At 41.7% G+C, this 19,100-nt stretch overlaps 1 protein-coding gene across 2 annotated transcripts; it reads right to left on the reverse strand.

Moving 5' to 3' along the window:
* Positions 1-1,004: 1,004 nt before the first annotated feature.
* Positions 1,005-13,674, reverse strand: clint1a (clathrin interactor 1a). Of its 2 annotated transcripts, none has more exons than XM_085788311.1 (12): positions 13,514-13,674; positions 10,154-10,258; positions 9,223-9,319; positions 8,601-8,709; positions 7,964-8,128; positions 7,645-7,825; positions 7,189-7,408; positions 7,011-7,104; positions 6,387-6,452; positions 5,597-5,892; positions 3,471-3,696; positions 1,005-3,378 (listed from the first exon to the last, which is right to left on the reverse strand). In XM_085788311.1, the coding sequence occupies exons 1-12, from the start codon at positions 13,552-13,554 to the stop codon at positions 3,089-3,091; spliced, it is 1,890 nt and encodes a 629-aa protein (XP_085644437.1). In that variant the 5' UTR covers positions 13,555-13,674; the 3' UTR covers positions 1,005-3,088. The 2 variants fall into 2 exon arrangements, with proteins under 2 accessions (XP_085644437.1, XP_085644436.1); XM_085788310.1 differs by having other exon boundaries at positions 5,597-5,895.
* Between the last annotated feature and the right edge of the window lie 5,426 nt (positions 13,675-19,100).

Raw genomic sequence — 19,100 nt, forward strand, 5'->3', positions numbered from 1 at the left:
AGTTTGAACAGGAATGACAGCGCAGTCTCAGCGGACTTCATAAATGCATTATGAATAATTGAGTTTGTGAAGCTAGAGATTGCAGATGGCACTCAAAAGCTGTCATTTGTCTTGACGTCTCAGATTGCTTTTACTCTTTAATGGGCACATTACCCATAAAAGCACAATTTACTGCATCTCGTGGAAATTGTAAAGATGTTGCTGTTTTTTTCCTTCTCTTTTTAAATGGCAGGGGTTACTTTTGGATGATGAGTGGCACAGAATGATTGCATGTTAAAATAATGTTCCTGGCCCTGCATCAAGACTTTGAGTTATACCTTCTTATTTTAGTTTTTCTTCATTTGACTTCAGAGTTTAATTGACCCTCTTTTAATATATGTTATGCCATAAATAGGACAAATTATATCAGTAGCAGAACTGTTGTTCGTCTATATACTGTTACTTTCATATAATGTATCAGAATATTATTAGTATAGCCCATTTACCAGTTGTCTCCAGAGAGTGAAAATGGGGTCAATTGTTTAATGCAAGCCGTGTTTTAGTCTTGTTTGTCACACGAGTGTTCTAACAAACCTTGAGACAATATGAGAAGGGCAGAGCATTGGTGGTAACGAGACGAGCTACAATTAGACTTCGCTATCTGACCTTATTCTAGTAGTGCTACTTCTGTTCACTTGTTTTCACTTGTCCTCTGTAATCTGTCTGTAATGTCTCACTTTGATCTAGTTTCCAGCTGTGCCACCTGCACCATGATACAAGTGACAGTAGAAATCTCAGCATTCATTCATAAGAGTTCACGTTCCCTGCAGTGGTTCTTTGAGTCTTTTTTATTATAATCTGTGAATGCATATTTATTATAGGTCTTTATTAGCTCAAACAATGAGGTTAAAAACCCCCGCATCAACTAAATGTAATTTCAAAGTCGAGCACAGTGGCTTCACTTTTGCTGCTTGAAGCTCTTTTGAACGAGGCTAATGACACAGCACACCAAATAACACACACCATTAACAGATTTCAATCAACTGTTTAATGTTGTAGATAAAGAATCTTGATGTGTAAATCAAATCAAAAATGGGAATAATGCAAAATTTAATTTCTCTCAAAGGATTTCCATTTTCTTTACATTTGCATATACTAGTGTTTCAGTAACAATCCCATTTTAGAGAAGATCAAACATGATTTGAAGTAAAAAACAAAACGCATAAAACAATCTACTGAGATATTTTTAGAAAAACAGCAAACAGATTTTGGTCATTTTAATGCGTCAGACTCCAATGCAAGGCTACTGTGTGTTAGTGTGCTCAGCCTCTTGAGCCCTTGGGAGAGCTGGAAAGCACAACTTTAAACCTCATGGGGCTACAGAATCCGCTGCCTTCTCCTCTGGACAGTGAATTATTCATCTCGTCGTTGACAGACCAAATATGTCAGGCAGCCAAGATTTACTTATCAATCACTCATTAGAAGGGTCAGGAGGCAACCATCAGCAGGCACTTGAACCAATGAGGAGCAATGTTTTGTACGTGTTACAGGCAGATCGCTCAGCTGCTGTACAAGCTAGCTGTTACCCCAAAACATGTCTTCATCCGACCACTGTGACATACCGTCTATGAACAAACTGCACCTCACTCTCTGTACCTGATGGGTCACAATGCATGCACACTTGGACGTAATGACCGTTATGGCTGCAACAATGTTTTCAACATTGCTGTTTTTTATGTCTAACAATAATAAAGATGAGAAGGCAGCATTTACCAAGATGCACTGTTGAAAACTTTAAGAGACAACAGGTAGGTGTACTCTACAGTCTGCATCAACACTGGAGGTGCTACAGTAACTTTAGTATTTTCATCTTGGCGTTTTCTGATGACTGAAGCTATCCCTGGTCTGAACAAAGAGGAAACAAAAATGTGCATGGGACAAAGAAAACAGAGTGGGTGAAATGATTACACAATTTACATCTGATATCTGGTATCTGTAAAGACAGTACACTTGGCTTGAGGTGCAAGTACAAACACTGTTTGTACACAGTACAGAAGCTGCGTTCTGGTAGCTGTCCTCAACACTGTACAGTCACATTGTCTCCTTCACAAAGAGGTCAACTAAAGAGAAAAGGCAACGGTCTTTCAGGCACTGTGCTGTAATAAACACCCCACAACCCCTGTACGAGGCTCTTTCTACCCACTGATTATCTTATTTGGATGCAAACTGATTATAATATTTGTCATAAGTAAAATCTATAGATATATATACCTATAAGGAAGGCCACAAATGATGGTCTGTTGAAGGAGAGACTCCATAAATTGATCAATAGCTTCCACTCCAAACACTCATTCATTCCCTAAATTGTAGCGCTGAAAGGCCACATCTGGAGTGTGTGCACACTTATATACAAAGAGAAGGTGTCAATGTGCTTTGTAATAGGTCTTAATTCATATCAGATTTGGTCTGTGTGATACCGCTACTCACATTGTCACTGCCTCTTCTATAGGAACTTCATAACTTATTTGCAAGGGCTCCAGATTTCTATTTACAGGTCAAAGGAAGAGCAAGGACAAAAAAGAGGTAACTTGACATTCTTAAATGTACATTAGAAAGTTAAAATGGCTGATCATGTTATCCAAACTCATCATTCAGTAAAGTTACTGAGAATGCATCTTGAAAAAATATGCAGCTACTGATATATGTTTTTGCTATTCTGGTGATTTCACTTGATTGAGGTTATAAAGCAAATCCCCCTGACATTCTCACGGTGGCACACACTTCCTCTGCCCACTCCTCGACCACTCAGCCAACCAACAAGGCACACCATCAGTGTATATGTCTGACCACCAGCCCAGACCAGGCAGATCATTGGTTCAAACACGCACACACATGCACACAAACAAGCACACAAACACGCACATACACACGGATCTGTATCACTACATGGTATTACTTTCAAAAGTAAGGAGATTGCAGGGTGTTGGTATTATGATAATTGACATTATTCAAGTACTCTTTGTTTGCAGCTCATAACAATCCTTCACCAATGGACGGAGAGAGAGAGACTGACACCACTCCTCCTGATTATCTTTGACCTCCAAGTCCGTCACTTTCCAAAGTTGCCGAAGTCAGCAAAGGCATCGTGTTTGGGCTGTTGGACCATTGCAGCGTTCATCCCCATCCCCATAGCACCAGGCATCCCCATGGCCATACCTGCCTGTGGCATCCCCATGTTCATGCCCATCCCCATCATGCCCTGGTTGGGGGCCATGCCCATGCCCATCCCCATGCCCATGCCAGCACCAGGATGCATTATAGGACTTATGGGCTGTCTGGCTGCTGTAGGCCCAAGGCTCATGGTGGAAACTCCTTGGGAGAGGATGTTGCCCGGGTTACCTGGAAACGACAGAACAAACTCAGTGAGTTAACACTGACAAAGAGGACACAGTGTGGTTAGTTACGGTGTCACTACGAGCCATTTCTGTCACCTTGTTGGAGGGTGTTGAGACTGGGCTGGCTAGCTTTGGGGGGCTGCATGCCTGGGCCCAGGAAGTCCAGGCTGATGTTGACAGAATGGTCTGACCAGGTGGATGGGAGGGACGCTTTGGCTCCGGCACCTTGAGAGGCCACTCCCTGTGCTGGCTGGAGCGGCTGGAGGGGCTGGAGCGGCTGCACAGACTGCATTTGTAGCGGACCGCCCATGTTCTGGAGGGGCTGGTAAACACAAAGATTCACACAAGCTCAAATACAGTGATGGGCAGACAACTAATCCAGGCTTAAAGCACTGACATATACAGTGGTAAGATGCACAAAACCTCCAACATTGAAACACATGATTAGATACAATTTCTGTCATCGTTTTATGGCCTTCAACCTAAAGCCTGACCCACTTAACCCTGATACTGTCTGCTACTGTCTCTTTCTGAACTCATTAAAACACACCACAAAGTAACGAAGAGTAAGAGGGAATGGTGTGTCTTCTCAGTGACAAAGAGAATGAGCTTTTTAAGTAGGTCAACAACCCTTTAACGTGGAAATAACATCGACATATGCAGGCTTTTGTTGGGGTTTTAATGTTTCTGAAACTCAAACCTGATTCTTCTCATTCTGTGTGTCAGTAACAGGAGGAGTGGGTGGTTAGTGGGCGGTCTCTGGGGGAGATGAGCATCTGGTGAGGCTGCATGTTAAACCTCTACTATCATGGTTGTCCTCCATCTTTCAATCACACAAGCTATGTCTCTATCACACGCATGCTGAGGTCCTGTACTGACAGGTTAGTTATATGATTAATCACGTCTGTCTGACATTTATCTTGTTGCCACTTCATGCGTAAGCATCAAATGGGAAGTTTGCCTTTACATGCCAGAATATTACTAATAGCTGTGGGTATTGCATGTCCAATGGGAAATGAATAAACTCATGTTTGATGAAAACGTACAAATTTCAATGGTTGAGTGTCAAACTGTGCTTCTTTTAGATGACATCAAAAACATAGTGGGAACTGTCAAATACCATCTAATTGGCATTTGTATATTTATTACATTACATTTGCCATTTACTGATATAATGATATGATATAAACTGCACTGTGGCTCCTTCCTCCTCCGTGACAAAGTGTAAATGGTCAGGGTGAAAGCCTTACACTCCACTCACGTAACACACCTGCTGCTGTGAGAGAGCAGGGACACTAATTACACACTGTAAGAGTCCCAAAATATGAGCACAGTAGGAACAGGAGGGCAAAATAACTCAGTGAGCCATAGTGGTGAAGATATGACATGTGTGAATGCACACAGCAAGCAAACACACACAATGAATGTTTTGAGTGTCTGGAGAGCAGGGAGATCGTTGTTACCAGTTGTTATACACTGAAGCAGTAGACAAGTTTAAAAAAAAATTGTAATATTGTCATCTATGAAAAGATACAAAATAAACACTTGTGGACTGATACTTATAAGTGAATTATTCAAACAGCATTTGTATAGGAATGATTTTGTTCCAGTCTTTTGACTATAGCGCTATAAACAGCTTGAACCAAAGTGAAGGCAATAGAATCCATATCTTTCCATATCTAGTTTTATTCTATACTAGATACAATACAGTGCAGTATTTATGTATGTAAAGGCTCTAACCATCATGTTTTTAACGAATACATCACTAATCAATTCTCCCATAGTTGGTGACATTGTCTTTGTGTCAGCATTGCCCTGGTTGGGAACATCAATTAAATCCATTTAGAACAAAGACAGTGGCTTTATAATAAGTGCTATTCCTCACACTCACAATGACTCCAGTGTTGTGGCCACAGCTGAGTGAGACAATATATTTATACTGTGTGTGTGTGTGTGTGTGTGCGCGTGTGTGTGTGCGCGTGCAAACACAGCAAAAATGTATATAATTTTAATATTATAAATATAAAATTGTTAACCCTCAAAATGTATCCGTCTAGCTCATTCTCAACTCAACATAAAATCACCAGGTGTGTCGTAATGTCTTGCAGATATTCTGCTTCCATCTGGATCATTTCTGCTTCCTTCATGTGTCTTGTAATGAAATGTATATCGATTAATTATTTAAAAAGGATGCGTGTGTGTATTAGTGCAATCATGCATACCTGTGACCTAGACTGGGGCAGGACTGTGCTGCTCATGGTCTGTGTGCTGCTCATGCTAAAGTTGAGACTCTGGGAGGAGGTGAGGGACTGAGTTGGACCCATCAAGTCGAACAGGTCTGCTGAAGCAGGGGCAGAGCCTGGAGCTGAGAGTGGGGCAGGTGCTGGGGCAGAGGTAGCAGCAGCGGGTCCAAAAAGGTCATTACTACTGGTGTCGCTGGTCTGGGCAGTTGCTGGCATCTGACCTCCAGGAAAGGCATTCCACTCTCCGAAGTCTCCATTACTGTTTGAGGCTGGTGCTCCTAGGGGAAAAAAATAAATGTTTAGGTTTACCATCCAGACAGTTAAGTTTGTATTATGAGCTTTGTAAACAGTTGCAAGAGTCAGCAAATAAAAGTCTGCCAAGCACAATTGAACCTGTCACAGCAATTAAGAATAAAGACCAGAGTCTTCAGTGAGGCCAGTTTTGCTGTATTCAGGGCATTCTCTCTGACCACTGGTGCCACATTTTAAATTTTCATTGAACTGGCCCTGCTTGTTGTCTCTCCCCCTCTCTCAGTCTCTCTCAGCTTCCTCTGCCCCCACCAACTTCTTCCTCTGTCCCTGTCTCCTTGTCATCCATAACAGGAGTTGATGTGTGTCTGTTCTTGTTATGCAGAGCAGGTAGCAGGCTCCATATGGCCAGAGCTCCCTCCCAGCATCCCTGTGAATATTCTAGCAGTATGGCTGCAACAGCACAGCACACACATGCACGCTCTTTAAAAAAAAAAAGAAAGGAAAAAAAAAGACCAACCAGATCCTGAGGAGAGGCCGACTGAGGCAGCAGGCGAAGAGAAGTCAGCAAATCCACCAATCAGGCCTATGTTGAGAAACAGACATAAACACGTCAATTTTACACAACAGAGCTCCAGGTGTCATTCCACCATCGTTAGCATTCCTTCAGCGTCAAAGGTGGAGGAGGGAGGGGAGGGGCCACGGCAGTAGATAGGTGGAGGAGACCAAACATCTGTTCAGCGCTTCCACCCACTCCATTCACCAGGGACTGCTCCAAAAACATCTGGTGCACTTAGTTCCTATACATCAACTCCCTCCCCCTGTTGTCCCCAAAATCTGAAGCTAGCACCAGCAGCTGGCCACTGTCACTGCAAACAAAGTCTTGGTCTGTTTTCACTGTGAAGTTTCTTGGATTTACTGGTGTGCAGCTTGTTTGCAAAGAAACTACAGCATGTCAACAAAACATATTAGAGGGCATATTTTTCCTTTTGGGTGGAGACTAGACATTTCCCTGAACTATGCTGAACACTTTTTTTTGCTGAAGCCACAGAAATACAACTGATATCTGTCTTCTTAGCTTGCTTCTGTTACATGACAAATAAGTGTATTTCACAAAGCATCAAGGTCTTCAATGAAAGTATACCTGAGGCAGCAGGCTGGCTCGGTGTTGGGTCGACCATTATTAGATCAGCAAGGCCAGTACTGGAGGGCTGAGGAGCAGCTGCTGCGGGCTGGGGCTGCAACACAGGACATTTACAAAAAGATCAGGGCCCACTGCAGACACAACTACATTCGATAGACATTATCTTTGCTCTAGCTACCTGGTTGGTGCTGGTGTTTGGACTCCCGTCTCCTGTGTAGTTGGCTGCAGCCCCCAGGTCTACTTTCTTGGACGGGACCCCTCCCTTCTTACGTGTTGCTGTCGTCTCGGTTGCTTGAACTATTTGTACACTCTTGGTCGTAACAGTCTCCTCTTCATCTCTAAATTCTTCTCCAGACCGGCCGTTATGAGATGAACGGCCCCGGTCCTCCTCGTTGTCACTGTAGAGAAAATAGCAGGACAGGCTTATCTATCAAGGAACAACATCATTATTCAAATTTTGTTCAGGATGAAGCCTTATTGTTATCCACTGCGTACACCCTAGTGCAATTTTATGTTTTCTGTTCTGGCAATTCCTCTTGGTGGAGGCAATCTATTGTTTATTTCTGAATGATGGTTAATGCCTTTAAATTAAACATATTTATAATAATATTATGCAGAGTCATCTGTCTCCTGCCTAAATCGGTCTGGTGAGTCGTCTCTCTCCTTCTTCCTGAATTTGCTGATAGTATCATCAATGGTACTGCCGATTTTGTTGCTGATTTCTCCCAACGTCTCGCTGAAGGGGAACTGTCCTTTATTTTTTTCCCAGTCATCGTCCCACTTTCCCCGGCTGTCTCTGTCATACCTGTCCCCGGCTGGAAAAAAAAGGGTTGAAATGATGGGATAAAAGATAAAGCACAGATAGGAGTTAGATAAAGAGGACAGGAATTTCAGTAAAACTCAAAGATTTCAGATCAGTCTATTTTATATTACTTATGCAAATGAGGACTTACAGTGATTTCGGAATCCCGAACTGTCAGAGGACAACCCGGTGTAATTGTTTTTAAGCTTCTTTGCCTTTTTCCGCTCCTCCCTAAGCCTGTCATCGTCCTGGATAAACTCCACCATCTCCTTCACCTTGTGACGCACATTCACACCCTGGTCCTTCCCATTCTCATCTAGAGACAGACATGGAGACACAGACACTCATAATTAAATTATAATCAATAATTTACTTGATGTAATAAAATGACACAAAGACGATACATTTCTTTTTACAAGGAAAGCTGACTATTCTTCCTTGTAAACGGCAAACTTCTCTACACTCATGGTTGGGAAGAGTGAAAGCAGCTTTAAGGCAGTGTGTATGCATGTGTGTGTGGTTTAAGGGTTTGTGGAATAAGTAGGGCTTAAGGCCTTCGTCCATTCATTACAGTCCACACTGAAGCTATTGTTATTAACCTTCTGCAATGCTGAAGTGTAGAAAACCTCACGTAATCGATTTGGAAAAAAACAAAACAATAACAGTGATGGATCATAAGTGTCTGATTTGACTAGTTTGTGAATGTACCACACCATCAATATATGAAGACGGAGGTGGTAGAAAGGAGAAAAAAGACACAGAGGGAAAAGACAAGAACAATACCTTACCTACAAAGTGGTAGCTTTCTAATGATCTCAGGTCATACAGGTGTTCTCTGGCACTGGTTACAACTCTCTCAGAACCATTCCTGATTAGATGGGACAGCAGGAGTAGAGACTAAAAAGAAAAACGAACAACATAAGTTGTAGCAAACGTACATCTCCTTGGACTCAATCCAACCTTCAAGCTGTGATATATCTAGCCATGGGCTTTCGGGAATGATTTCATCAAGAATTGTGTGTCCTACATTCAGAACCTGTTAAATGTTGTGAGGCATCGTAACTCTTTCTATTCAAGGTCAACTCTTTGTTTTCTAAATCACCAAAAAGACAGATTTAAATGTTAACACCTCTCTGCACCATGTTTTCTTAGTTTGTTGTTGATGCTTGATACAGTACCTGCCAATAAGTAACTAGGAGAAAATTCTGAATATATTTTAAATATGAGTTAATAGGTTGTATAACTCATTTGAAATATATAAATATAATCTGGTTTAAACCAAATCCACCTTGGAATAGCTTTGTTTGGTCCCAAATTTAAGCATGATTAAAACTGGATTTAGGGCTTATACAGTGCATGTCATAATTGGGCATGTGTTTATGGGATGATAAGTATAGAAGAGTGACTGACTTTGTAAACTCTCCTCCAGTTCCTCTTGTTGTCTCTCAACATGCGGGCCCACAGCATGTTCATCACCTCTGGAAACTGCTCATACATCATGGTTGATCTGATAATACAAGAAAGAGAACGAGGAAGGCAATTAATCAGATAATTAGTTAGACCTTTTACAGCCTTTGACAAATACCTCCCTGAACCTGTGAACTAAACTAAGGAAGTATTTCAGATACAAACTGTGTCTCTGAATCCACTTCAACACAAAAAGTGCGAGGAATATGCCAAGTGATATCCTTTTGTGTGTCACTTCATATGCAACGAGATAGCAACACTGTAATTTTGGAGGAGGTTTGTGTCATCGTCTTTATCTTTGTAATTTACTGCTGTGCAAGTGTAATGTCTGAATTAATGTGGGAAAAGAGATGGGCAACAAAGAAAAACTGAAAAAAAAAATGCCTGAAGGCCAGGACAATTTTCAGAGTAGCAATGATCTTCACATGATTTGGTTTGCTTACTTTTTAGCATATAACCACAATGAAACTATTACCAAGACCAATTTCTCTGCCTCTAGTTGGTTATATAATCACTAGATAAAAAGTCAACAACAGAACTATTTAAAATTCTCATGTCTGTCTTAATACAAATACACAAACCAGTGCTTTCAGCCTGTTGAGTGAATGTTGTCACAGCTGTGTGGACTGTGGACTTCAGTACTGCCAAATGTAATACAGTTGTTTCTGGCTAGGAGAAAATTACTACCATGGAAACAGGGACTTTTTTGGGAAAGGCCCAAGAAAGAACCAAAATTTAAAATAAGTTTCTATACTTGAAAGAAGGTGAATTTCATCAACTCCAAAAATCATTTATGGAAAAGGACAAAGATAACTTTACAGCAGTTTTATTTTATTTAACCTTGCTACTTTTCTGCAGGACGTGTTGTCCTTACCTTGAGATTTCATTCATGAGCTGACCCGATGGTCCCCAGGGGTCGTCATTGGTGGCCTCTCTGACTTTAGACTCCACCTCTGAGTAGTTCATCACCACGTTGGTCCTATAAAGTAGAATAAAAACAAACAAACAAACATAACTTTAAAACCATGTCTATGTGAGGTATGCTACATGGCATCTGCCATTTCAGTTCAAAATATCTGGCCTTGCTCCACTGAGACCAACAATATGGACGATAATAGATAAAAGGTTCTCTCATTACAGCCACACCCATTCACTTGTCCGTTTAGGCTAAAAAGGACAACAGGGAGTGTTTCTGTGTGCTCTGAATCCAAACACTTGTGAAAACCAAAAACAAGGGACTAAACAATCCAATGCAAATCTGTGTCCAATATAAACACATAAATGAGGCATAAAATGGCTCAGTGAAACAGGGGTGTGCTTGCTGCAGGCGAGCGCATGCCTGTTGACATGCTGAGAGGCAAGCTACTAAAGAAAAAAGGAACCGGCTCAAACCGATGTACTCAACAAGGGTTGTTTAGCAGCCTGTGAATATTCAGTCACGATGGTTAAACAACAAACAGCAGCAAACCAACTTTTATCTTTAGATAACCAAGTTGTGGCAGTTTCTGTAAGAAGGTATATAGTATGTCCTCACACATGCTGTCACAAACTGCACTTGCTGCAAAACAGAAATCTCACCTCATTCATATCCAGTCTGCACCATGAGATGTAAATAAAGGTGTTAAGAAGAATAGGAATTATTTTTTTCATGCAGAGAATATTCTTAGCAAGGACTGTAGAGGATATCCTGAATTTCTTCAATTTTCAATATTTGGCAATGAATGGATAAACTGGCTGTAGCCAATTCCTACAATGGCTATCACAAGTGTATCCTCAATGCACTGCCCAATAAGCAATGCAACTTGCTATTTTCCTGTGGCATGTTAAGAAAGTCCTGTCAAAGCTTTACTGAAACATGCAAGGCAAAATATGTGAAACCTGCAGCTCCTCATCCCCCTGCCACATCAGCAATAAAATGCAGAGGCCCTGGAAGAACAACATTGACTTGATGGTGGGGTTAACAGAGGTACATCCTCTCTGTGGTTTATATGATATTTGGTTCAGTCATGGATAAGATTTAAGATTTAACTGGTATAAAAGTAACATTTTCGTTTGAAAGAAGTTTCTATTTTGATTTAGTTTTGGAGAGTCTGATCACTTTGTGTGCTGTGTGGCTAGCTGCAAACATCCTCTGGCAATGTTAGGGACACTGCACGATGTTTGCATGAATGACAGTCAAACACAGAGGATATGATGTAGTGATGCAACATCTCAACGCTCCACAGTGGTGGCTCCTGTCTCAGTTATCAGCTAGATAAAACGGAAGCTGTGATACTCTCTCACAGTGACTCTCAGATTTCTGTTAGATACAGTACTTCAACAGTCTGTCAAAACGTTTCCCTTGCAGTTCAGCACATGAACCTGATTGTGTCTAATCCTTCATACAGTATATGTTGCTTTCACTCATTGCAAGCACTGTAATGATAAAACATTTGCTTGCATGTCCTACATCAGCAATCAATCATACAACAGGAAGTGTTGTAATACATACCATATTATGGTCTGTATTGCATATTGTATTATATTATGTGCTATGCAAACTGGTGTCATTTTGTGGAAATTACTTTAATTTGTGTTTGTACAAAAAAAGTGACCACTTGAGAATATCTAAAAATAGAAGCTCTTTTGTCGCACACAAAGTCAAAGACATGGGGAGGAAAGTGAACACTGACACTCCCTTCCCTTTAATCTTTGAAACTCACACCTTCCTTTTTCACTCTAGGTCTGTCCCCCTCTCTGTGTCTCTCATGTCCCTGGAGGTAAAACTCCTGGGAGACGAGTGTGTTCAGCAAGAATGTATTCTTGGATAGACTTAAGAACAGGCTATTGTGAGTGTGTGTGCAAAATTAGTCATTAAACATAAGAGGAGAGGAAATATTGTGTAATACCAGACCACAGGTCTACAGCGGAGGACAACGTGTTAACGTTTAGTCAGCAGCTAAAAGTAAACCTGAGTGCAAAGCAGAATAAAAGAAACACTATAAACAAGGTGTTGCCCATGCTCACTGCTGGCTGGTAGCTCATGTCAGATACTAAATTACTGCCCATGCAGACAAGGAGTGACAATGCCATCAAATACCACAAACACTTATCATGCTGGTCGCATGTTCCAAGGGGTGACAGTGTATGTGTGGGTATTTGTTTTTGTTTTTGAGTGGTTTTCTTACATTTCCTGACAATTACCATGTATTCAAAACATTGTGGAAAGGTAAATATTTCCAGACAAGTGAAGTTTAACTTCCAGAGTTCTTGTGCCAGCGCATTGCAAAACACCACAGGATCACTGGTCACTAATTAATAAGCCTCTGATGACTTCCTGGTTGTTGTTAGGGGCACAATTCACTGACACATGTTTACATGTTTAGTGATATTAGGCTAAGTGACTCAACAGAACTGATAAGACTGCTGGCCAAGTATCACACATGAAAAGTAGACTGTTTTTTTGTTTGTTTGTTTTGCTGCAGCCGTTAAAAATGTCGATGTAGAAAGTGCCTTGTGTCCTTGTGTAACTGTTATTGTTTATTAGTGACCTTTGAAGTCTCAGCCTATGTAGTTGGATTAGCCCCGCCTAGTAAAGCAGGCAGTGTGAAAGGCAAACACAACAGTTTGACGGTTAAGACGTCAAACAGTAAAACAACCGTGTAGGCAGAAGTTTCACACAGCTGACATAACTTACAGTGCAGCTACTGTAACGATGAGTCAAACTTAGCCACAAGTGTCAGAATAGTTGAGCCGCAGAGTTACACATTTCTACACTGTAAATGATATTTCCAGACAGTGGAAGGCAGCAGACAGCTGGGCCATAAAGGACTGCCGTTTAAACACTCCCTCCTAATTTTTCGGTCCAGAAGCTGTCAAACTAGCTTAGCAGGCTAGCCTGGTCGGCTAAAGCTACCTAGCCAACGGGCTAGATAATTAGCTTGTTAGCTAAGTGAGTTAGCTTGCCCTGTCGGAGAAAACGCACAAACAATGCGCCAAGTGATCTTAAAACATTGTACACGTCGTTTTACGCTAGACGAATGTCCAAGCAAAGGAAACGTGACAAAAACAGACACCCGTACTTAAAGACAGGTGGTATTTATCAAAGTGAGCTCAGTAACTCGCTGTAAGCACTCGGGTAGCTAACTTGTTGGAGTGACGTGACGTCAAAGTTTTGGGTACGTGTCTCTTCAAACAGGTAAACTACGGGCACAAATAACACGAAAGAAACGAAATACAGTTGGGAGATACTCACGCTTTGTCAACCAACTCCCTAACCTTCCACATGTTCAGCATCTTGGCTCTGTGAAAAGGGGCTTTCTGCCTCAGCGAAACCCTTTACTCCAGACGTACACCGAAACCAAACCTCGAACTCCGTAAAGTAAACTCTTCTTCACCTCTCTCAAGGCAGGAGGCGCAAACGCACCAGCGGGCAGACAGGAAAGGTTACTACGGGAAATGCCCCTGTCACGTCATCAAAACTGCGTAAAGCAGGACTGGAGTTGTAGTTTTAGTTGTGTCAGATCACCACCATAACTGTAAGTACAACTGTACACACATCATCATTTTATTTGTATTAAAAAAACCCGCTGTTAACTCGGTAGGCTACTCACATTATGGTGTATGGAGAAAAAAAAAAGAAAAACACTTGCTAGGGGAACAGTGAGATTAAATTGTTAATTTTTCTGAAGACCCCCTGGAATCATATCGGACCCCTGTGGTTCTACTCAACCAGACAAAATGTAAATGATTAAGAAAGAGACACCGTTGCAAACTTCAATATTGCCTATATGCAATTAAGCTTATTAAAAACAATAATTAACAATGGTAATTGCGATCCGCAATATTATTCCTTTAGGCCAAGATGTGGTTTTCATTAGCTCTTGGCCAGTCAGAACATAAGCATTATGTTTTATGAGCACAGTGACAACCCATGAACCCAGTAGAGTTGGTTATGTTGATAAATTTGTCAAGTGTGTATTGTCCAGCTGCCTATACAAGGATGGGTGTAAATGTGTCCCATAAGGTGCAGAACATAAAAGTTAAATTTTGGCGATATTGGAAATGGTAATGACATTAGATAGTTTGCTCACAATAGAGCACTGACAATTTGGCTATAGGCTACAGTATGGCCTATTGGTTCCTTCCTTTAAATAGCTTGCCAATCTGGCATTCTTAAATAAATGTATTGTTTACATATTGAATATGGAAACATGCACTATAGGCTACATGTTTTTAATTTCTCTGATCTGATCTGCCCATTTGATCAAGCACTACCATTTCTGTGACAGTTTATTCTCAATTTATCACTTGACTCTATATTTTCGAGTGACACTTTTTGACTTTCATTTCATGCTGTGTATTGTCCTCTATTGTAAAACCTTTTTTGTTCAAATGTGTTGCAGCTTCTTTAAAACTGTGGCCTACATGATAGTCAGCAGGTCACCGCCCTGTGTGTTCTCCATCCATCCTCATCTGGCATTCAGGCATGCTACAATGACCCAGTGATGCTGTGTGACAGGCCAGGCAGGGCACTGGCTGTTTGTGTCAATCCAGATCAATCCCTCCCTCTTCTGGACAGAAAACGTCATCAACGTGCAGAAAGGTCACAGGGTGTACTCAAGCCAGGCCTGATGTGGTGAGCAGGGAGGTCAGCACAGCAAGTGAACACCCTTGACCGAGTGTCATCTCAAATATTGACACAGTCGTCTTGAGAGTAAAATAAAGTTGTGGTCTATGGATAGATTTTGATTAAGGAAAGATTAAATGATTGTCAGGAGTCACTTTATCTGCCTTTGCAATGCGCTTTTCATTCCCCTGCAACTGGGCGTGTACAAAAAGTATTAAGACTCTTTGTCGTATTGATTGATATTCCATTGGGCATGATAAGCCCTCGGATGCCCTACATCTGACAGGGTTCCTATTCTCTAATGATACGTGTAAATACGGCCCACTGCTTACACTTCTATAGGAGAGCAGGAAGAAACAACACAATAGCCAAAATACAACCCATTTGAGAAAAAAACAACAAGAAACAGCACTTAACGGCCCAGAATGCACTGCACCCAAGGGAGCAACCTCAATTACTGTTACACGTCCAAAGAGGAGAACTCTAGGAGAAGTGATTGCTGAGATGGAAATGGCTGTGTGTGTGTGTGTGCGTGTGTGCATGTGTGAGTGTGTGTGGGTTGGAAGGAGGGATGGATAGAAAGGCACTCAGTAAAAAGATCTTTCAGAAACACTTTGCCTCAGTGACGTTGACGCGAGCTGTTGATTGACATGCACTTCTCGACAGCAACCAGAGCTATCAACCTATCTGCCACGCATTAAGAATGGCACGGTCCTCGGGGAGGGGCCTAAGTGGTAAATGATGTTGCTCAAGACACTCTCTGTCAACAATGTGTGTGTATTTGTGAGTGTGCGAGTGCTGAGGATGGCAAAGTATTCAATCAAAGCTTTGATTGAAAAACCCCTGTGTCCTTAAAGATCAGAATTCTTTACACTGATGTATAGGGAACATGTGAGTGTGTGTGTGTGTGTGTGTGTGCGGGTGCGAGTCTGTATCTGTGTGTGTGATTTGTTTTAAATACAGTTTGGTGCTATGCAGTCAGAGGGAAAAAAAACAACAACGGGCCCAGCAGAGGACTTAATTGGAGAAATATGATCCCAAACAATATTTATGCAGTTAAATTGTGCTGTCAAAGCAGTCTTTGGAGAGTTTTATTTTTTTCCTTTTTCTTTTTTAGACAAGTTTTAGAGGCAAAAACATTCTCAGTAAGAAATCTTGTAGACCCATATTCTTTCTTTGAATATGGAAGCATCTCCTTGATATTTCATATTTTATAACCACATTCCATTCATCATCTTGCTCTTCAGTTGATCATCAGTTTGGTCTACAGAGACCAAGTTGTCACTAACAACTTTTGAGTTGTGGGAGATGAAAAACTAAGCCGGAAAAACATGCTGCAAGTGTAAGACAGGCGTCACTAGGGGGCACTCTGACTTCTCTGGTTCTGGAGACTGCTGACTGTTGTACAGGGGTGACTGTGTTCAATGTTTGTGCACATGCGAGTGTGTGTTTGTGTGTGTGTGTGTCACTCAGTGCGATCACTGGGGGTCGAGGCAGTGTGTTTACATGGCTGAAGTTCCCATGACAAATGTGGTCAGAACATCATCTCAACTTGGGAATGTGCACAAAAAAAGACAGTGCTTCTACAACTCCGCTATTATTCTTTCTCTCCAAACATGTGCTTTCAATCTTTCGCAACACACTGTGCTTTTTTTCTTCGCAGTTTTACAATGTCATTAGACAACAATGTTCTTTGTTTTGCACATTAGCTATGAATTAACAGTCCCGCCCATCTTTGTGCCCACAGAAGACGCTCTGATCTGTGGAGTCACTCGCTGGGGCCCAGCTTTCCTCCTGTCAGTGCGAGGGTTCTTTCACTGCTGTTATATTTCAGGCTGTTATTGTTGGCCCTCTTGCAGCCCCGGTAAGATCTTTAGTCCTTTTCCCAAGCGATATAACCCCCACACACATCACACAGTATCTGACCCCTGTCTCCATGACACATGACAGGTCCTCTGTGGTGTGTGTTTGTGTGTGTGTGTGTGTGTGTGTGTGTGTGAGTGTGGGTGTGTGAGCAAGGACTCTGATGTGTATGTGTTTGTGTGCTTTCATGTAAATGTGCTGTAAATATGTGTGCGCCGCATAGATATGTGTGCAAGTGTACAGAGCGAATCTGGCACAGTATGTAGGTACTGAATATGCTAAAACAATGAAGCCACTTGTCACATGTTCAAAGTCGCTCAGACAACCCGCTGTGATCTCAAACCACACACACAGATGTTCCTAATGGGACTAAAGTAGCATTCACATTCCTGTGGATAACCAGTCTGTTTATTTTTCTCTCTAAACTGGACTGAATTGCCACTTTCCCTGGTGAGAAAAAGGATGGAAGATGATAAAAAAAATGTGAGGAGGCTGATGAGAGAGGCTCCCACCACAGTTTAGACCTCCAAAGCCAACTGTCAGTACAGCTAAATCTCAGCAGCAGTGATTTAAGGCTGACAGTAATTCAGTGTATAATGGAAGTTGATGCCAGTGTGCATTTCTTTGCAAGGAAAAAAACTGCTGTTGTCTTATTCCCCTACATGAGGAAATGAGCTCGGTGTAATTGTGAAGGCTTATGTTTATGAGTCGGGGTGTTACAGTAAATCCTGTTGCTTTGTACATGGGCGAGAAAGTATACACATACACACCAGGAAACCCACACAGGTATGCTCAAGTCCTGAGAGCATCTGCTCCTTTACAACCAGATTGAATTAGCAATTACAGAGAGTAAAAACCAGAACAAAACATCTGGAGCTGTAAGCAGCTGAGGTTATAAATCTGAGAGGTGGGGAGCGGTGCGGTGGGAGGGAGGGGGGGGGTATGAAAATGAGCCAAAGTGAGATTCTCAAGGACAGTGTCTCTGATTGGCCCATTAACATTCCAGGGGTGTCAAAAAGGACCCGAGGCAATGGGAGAAATGGGACAGAGCAGAGGGCTTCAGAGGGCATACAGAACACCAGTGAATGGAGGGGTAGAGCTTCCAGGGGAGGGCCGGTGAGATACTGTAGCCAAGCGAAATGCAGTATTCGTAAAGATAATAAAGCCAAAGAGATACAAGGTTGCTGTTTGTGTCTAGAGCCTCCTTGCAGGAAATCACCCTGATAAGCAGAGAGAAAGCTATAGAAATGGCTGAGGGGAACATGAGGTTGGGGGTGTCTGGAAAAAGACCTGGAGCTGTGTGGGTGCGAAAATTACGAAACAGAAGCTGAAGATCACCACTTTGCCAAAACCATAATTATGCATGTATGGACACAGAAAAGGGACCTAAATAAACGTGAGGCCGTGTGTTCATAAATGTATCTTAATGATTATATCCAGTTTGGTTTAAGTCCATATAAATTTGGGGGTGGAAAGCCACAGTGCCATTACCACATCTGTTTTTGCTATTATTGGCACAATAAATTACGTAGGCAATTTGTTTGCGCTGTTGTTAGAGTAATAGAATCAAATTATCCCATGTTAGGGAAATGATTATGTTCGAAGCGGAACCCATCAGGGATTCACAAGGCAATCAGTGAAGTAAGACAGAGCTGAAATGTTGGCGTTCTGCACATCAACTGTTCCAGGTCCACTACGTCATTCAAAAGAACTTCTCAACTCTAGATGGAGGAGAAAATAGCACCTGGCTCACACAGAAATACACTGTTTCACTCAATGCAGAGCCACAGTGGTAGATACTATATAGTGCACCATCAATCCAGTGGAGCTGCATGAATAAGCACTGTGAGATAGGAGGACAGTCGTAATTGAAAGAGCCTGACACAAGCGAAATAAGGAGTGTTTGCAATGAAGGACAATATCAAATGAGTCTTATCAATTAAAAGCCAGGGAACAGTGTTTACATTCTCACTCCAAGGCCAGACACTGGGTGGATGTTTCAAATAGGTCAAGGTTGAAGTGAAAACAAAAGTTAGTCGATTAGCAGTCGAGGTGCAACATTCCTAATTTGTATGCTAATCTGGCAGATCATCATATCGTGTAGGCACTGCCTGCGATTCTACATCTGCACGCACTCATTTAATTATCCAAACACAATTCACAAAAGTCACTGGAAACAAACCAAACCAAAATAAAATAATTTGCATATATTTAAAAGAGCAGATAAAGTCCCTCGGGGTTGGTTAATATTTCAGAGGCATAATAATAATATGCTAAATCATTCACATTTTATCCAGCACCAAAACAAAGTGGCTTTGTCGATGTAATTAGGGTGTTTTAGAGTTGAATC

This window comes from Trachurus japonicus, chromosome 10 (assembly GCF_045865225.1).
Source record: "Trachurus japonicus isolate A0001 chromosome 10, Traja_1.0".
In the NCBI taxonomy this organism is placed as follows: domain Eukaryota; kingdom Metazoa; phylum Chordata; class Actinopteri; order Carangiformes; family Carangidae; genus Trachurus; species Trachurus japonicus.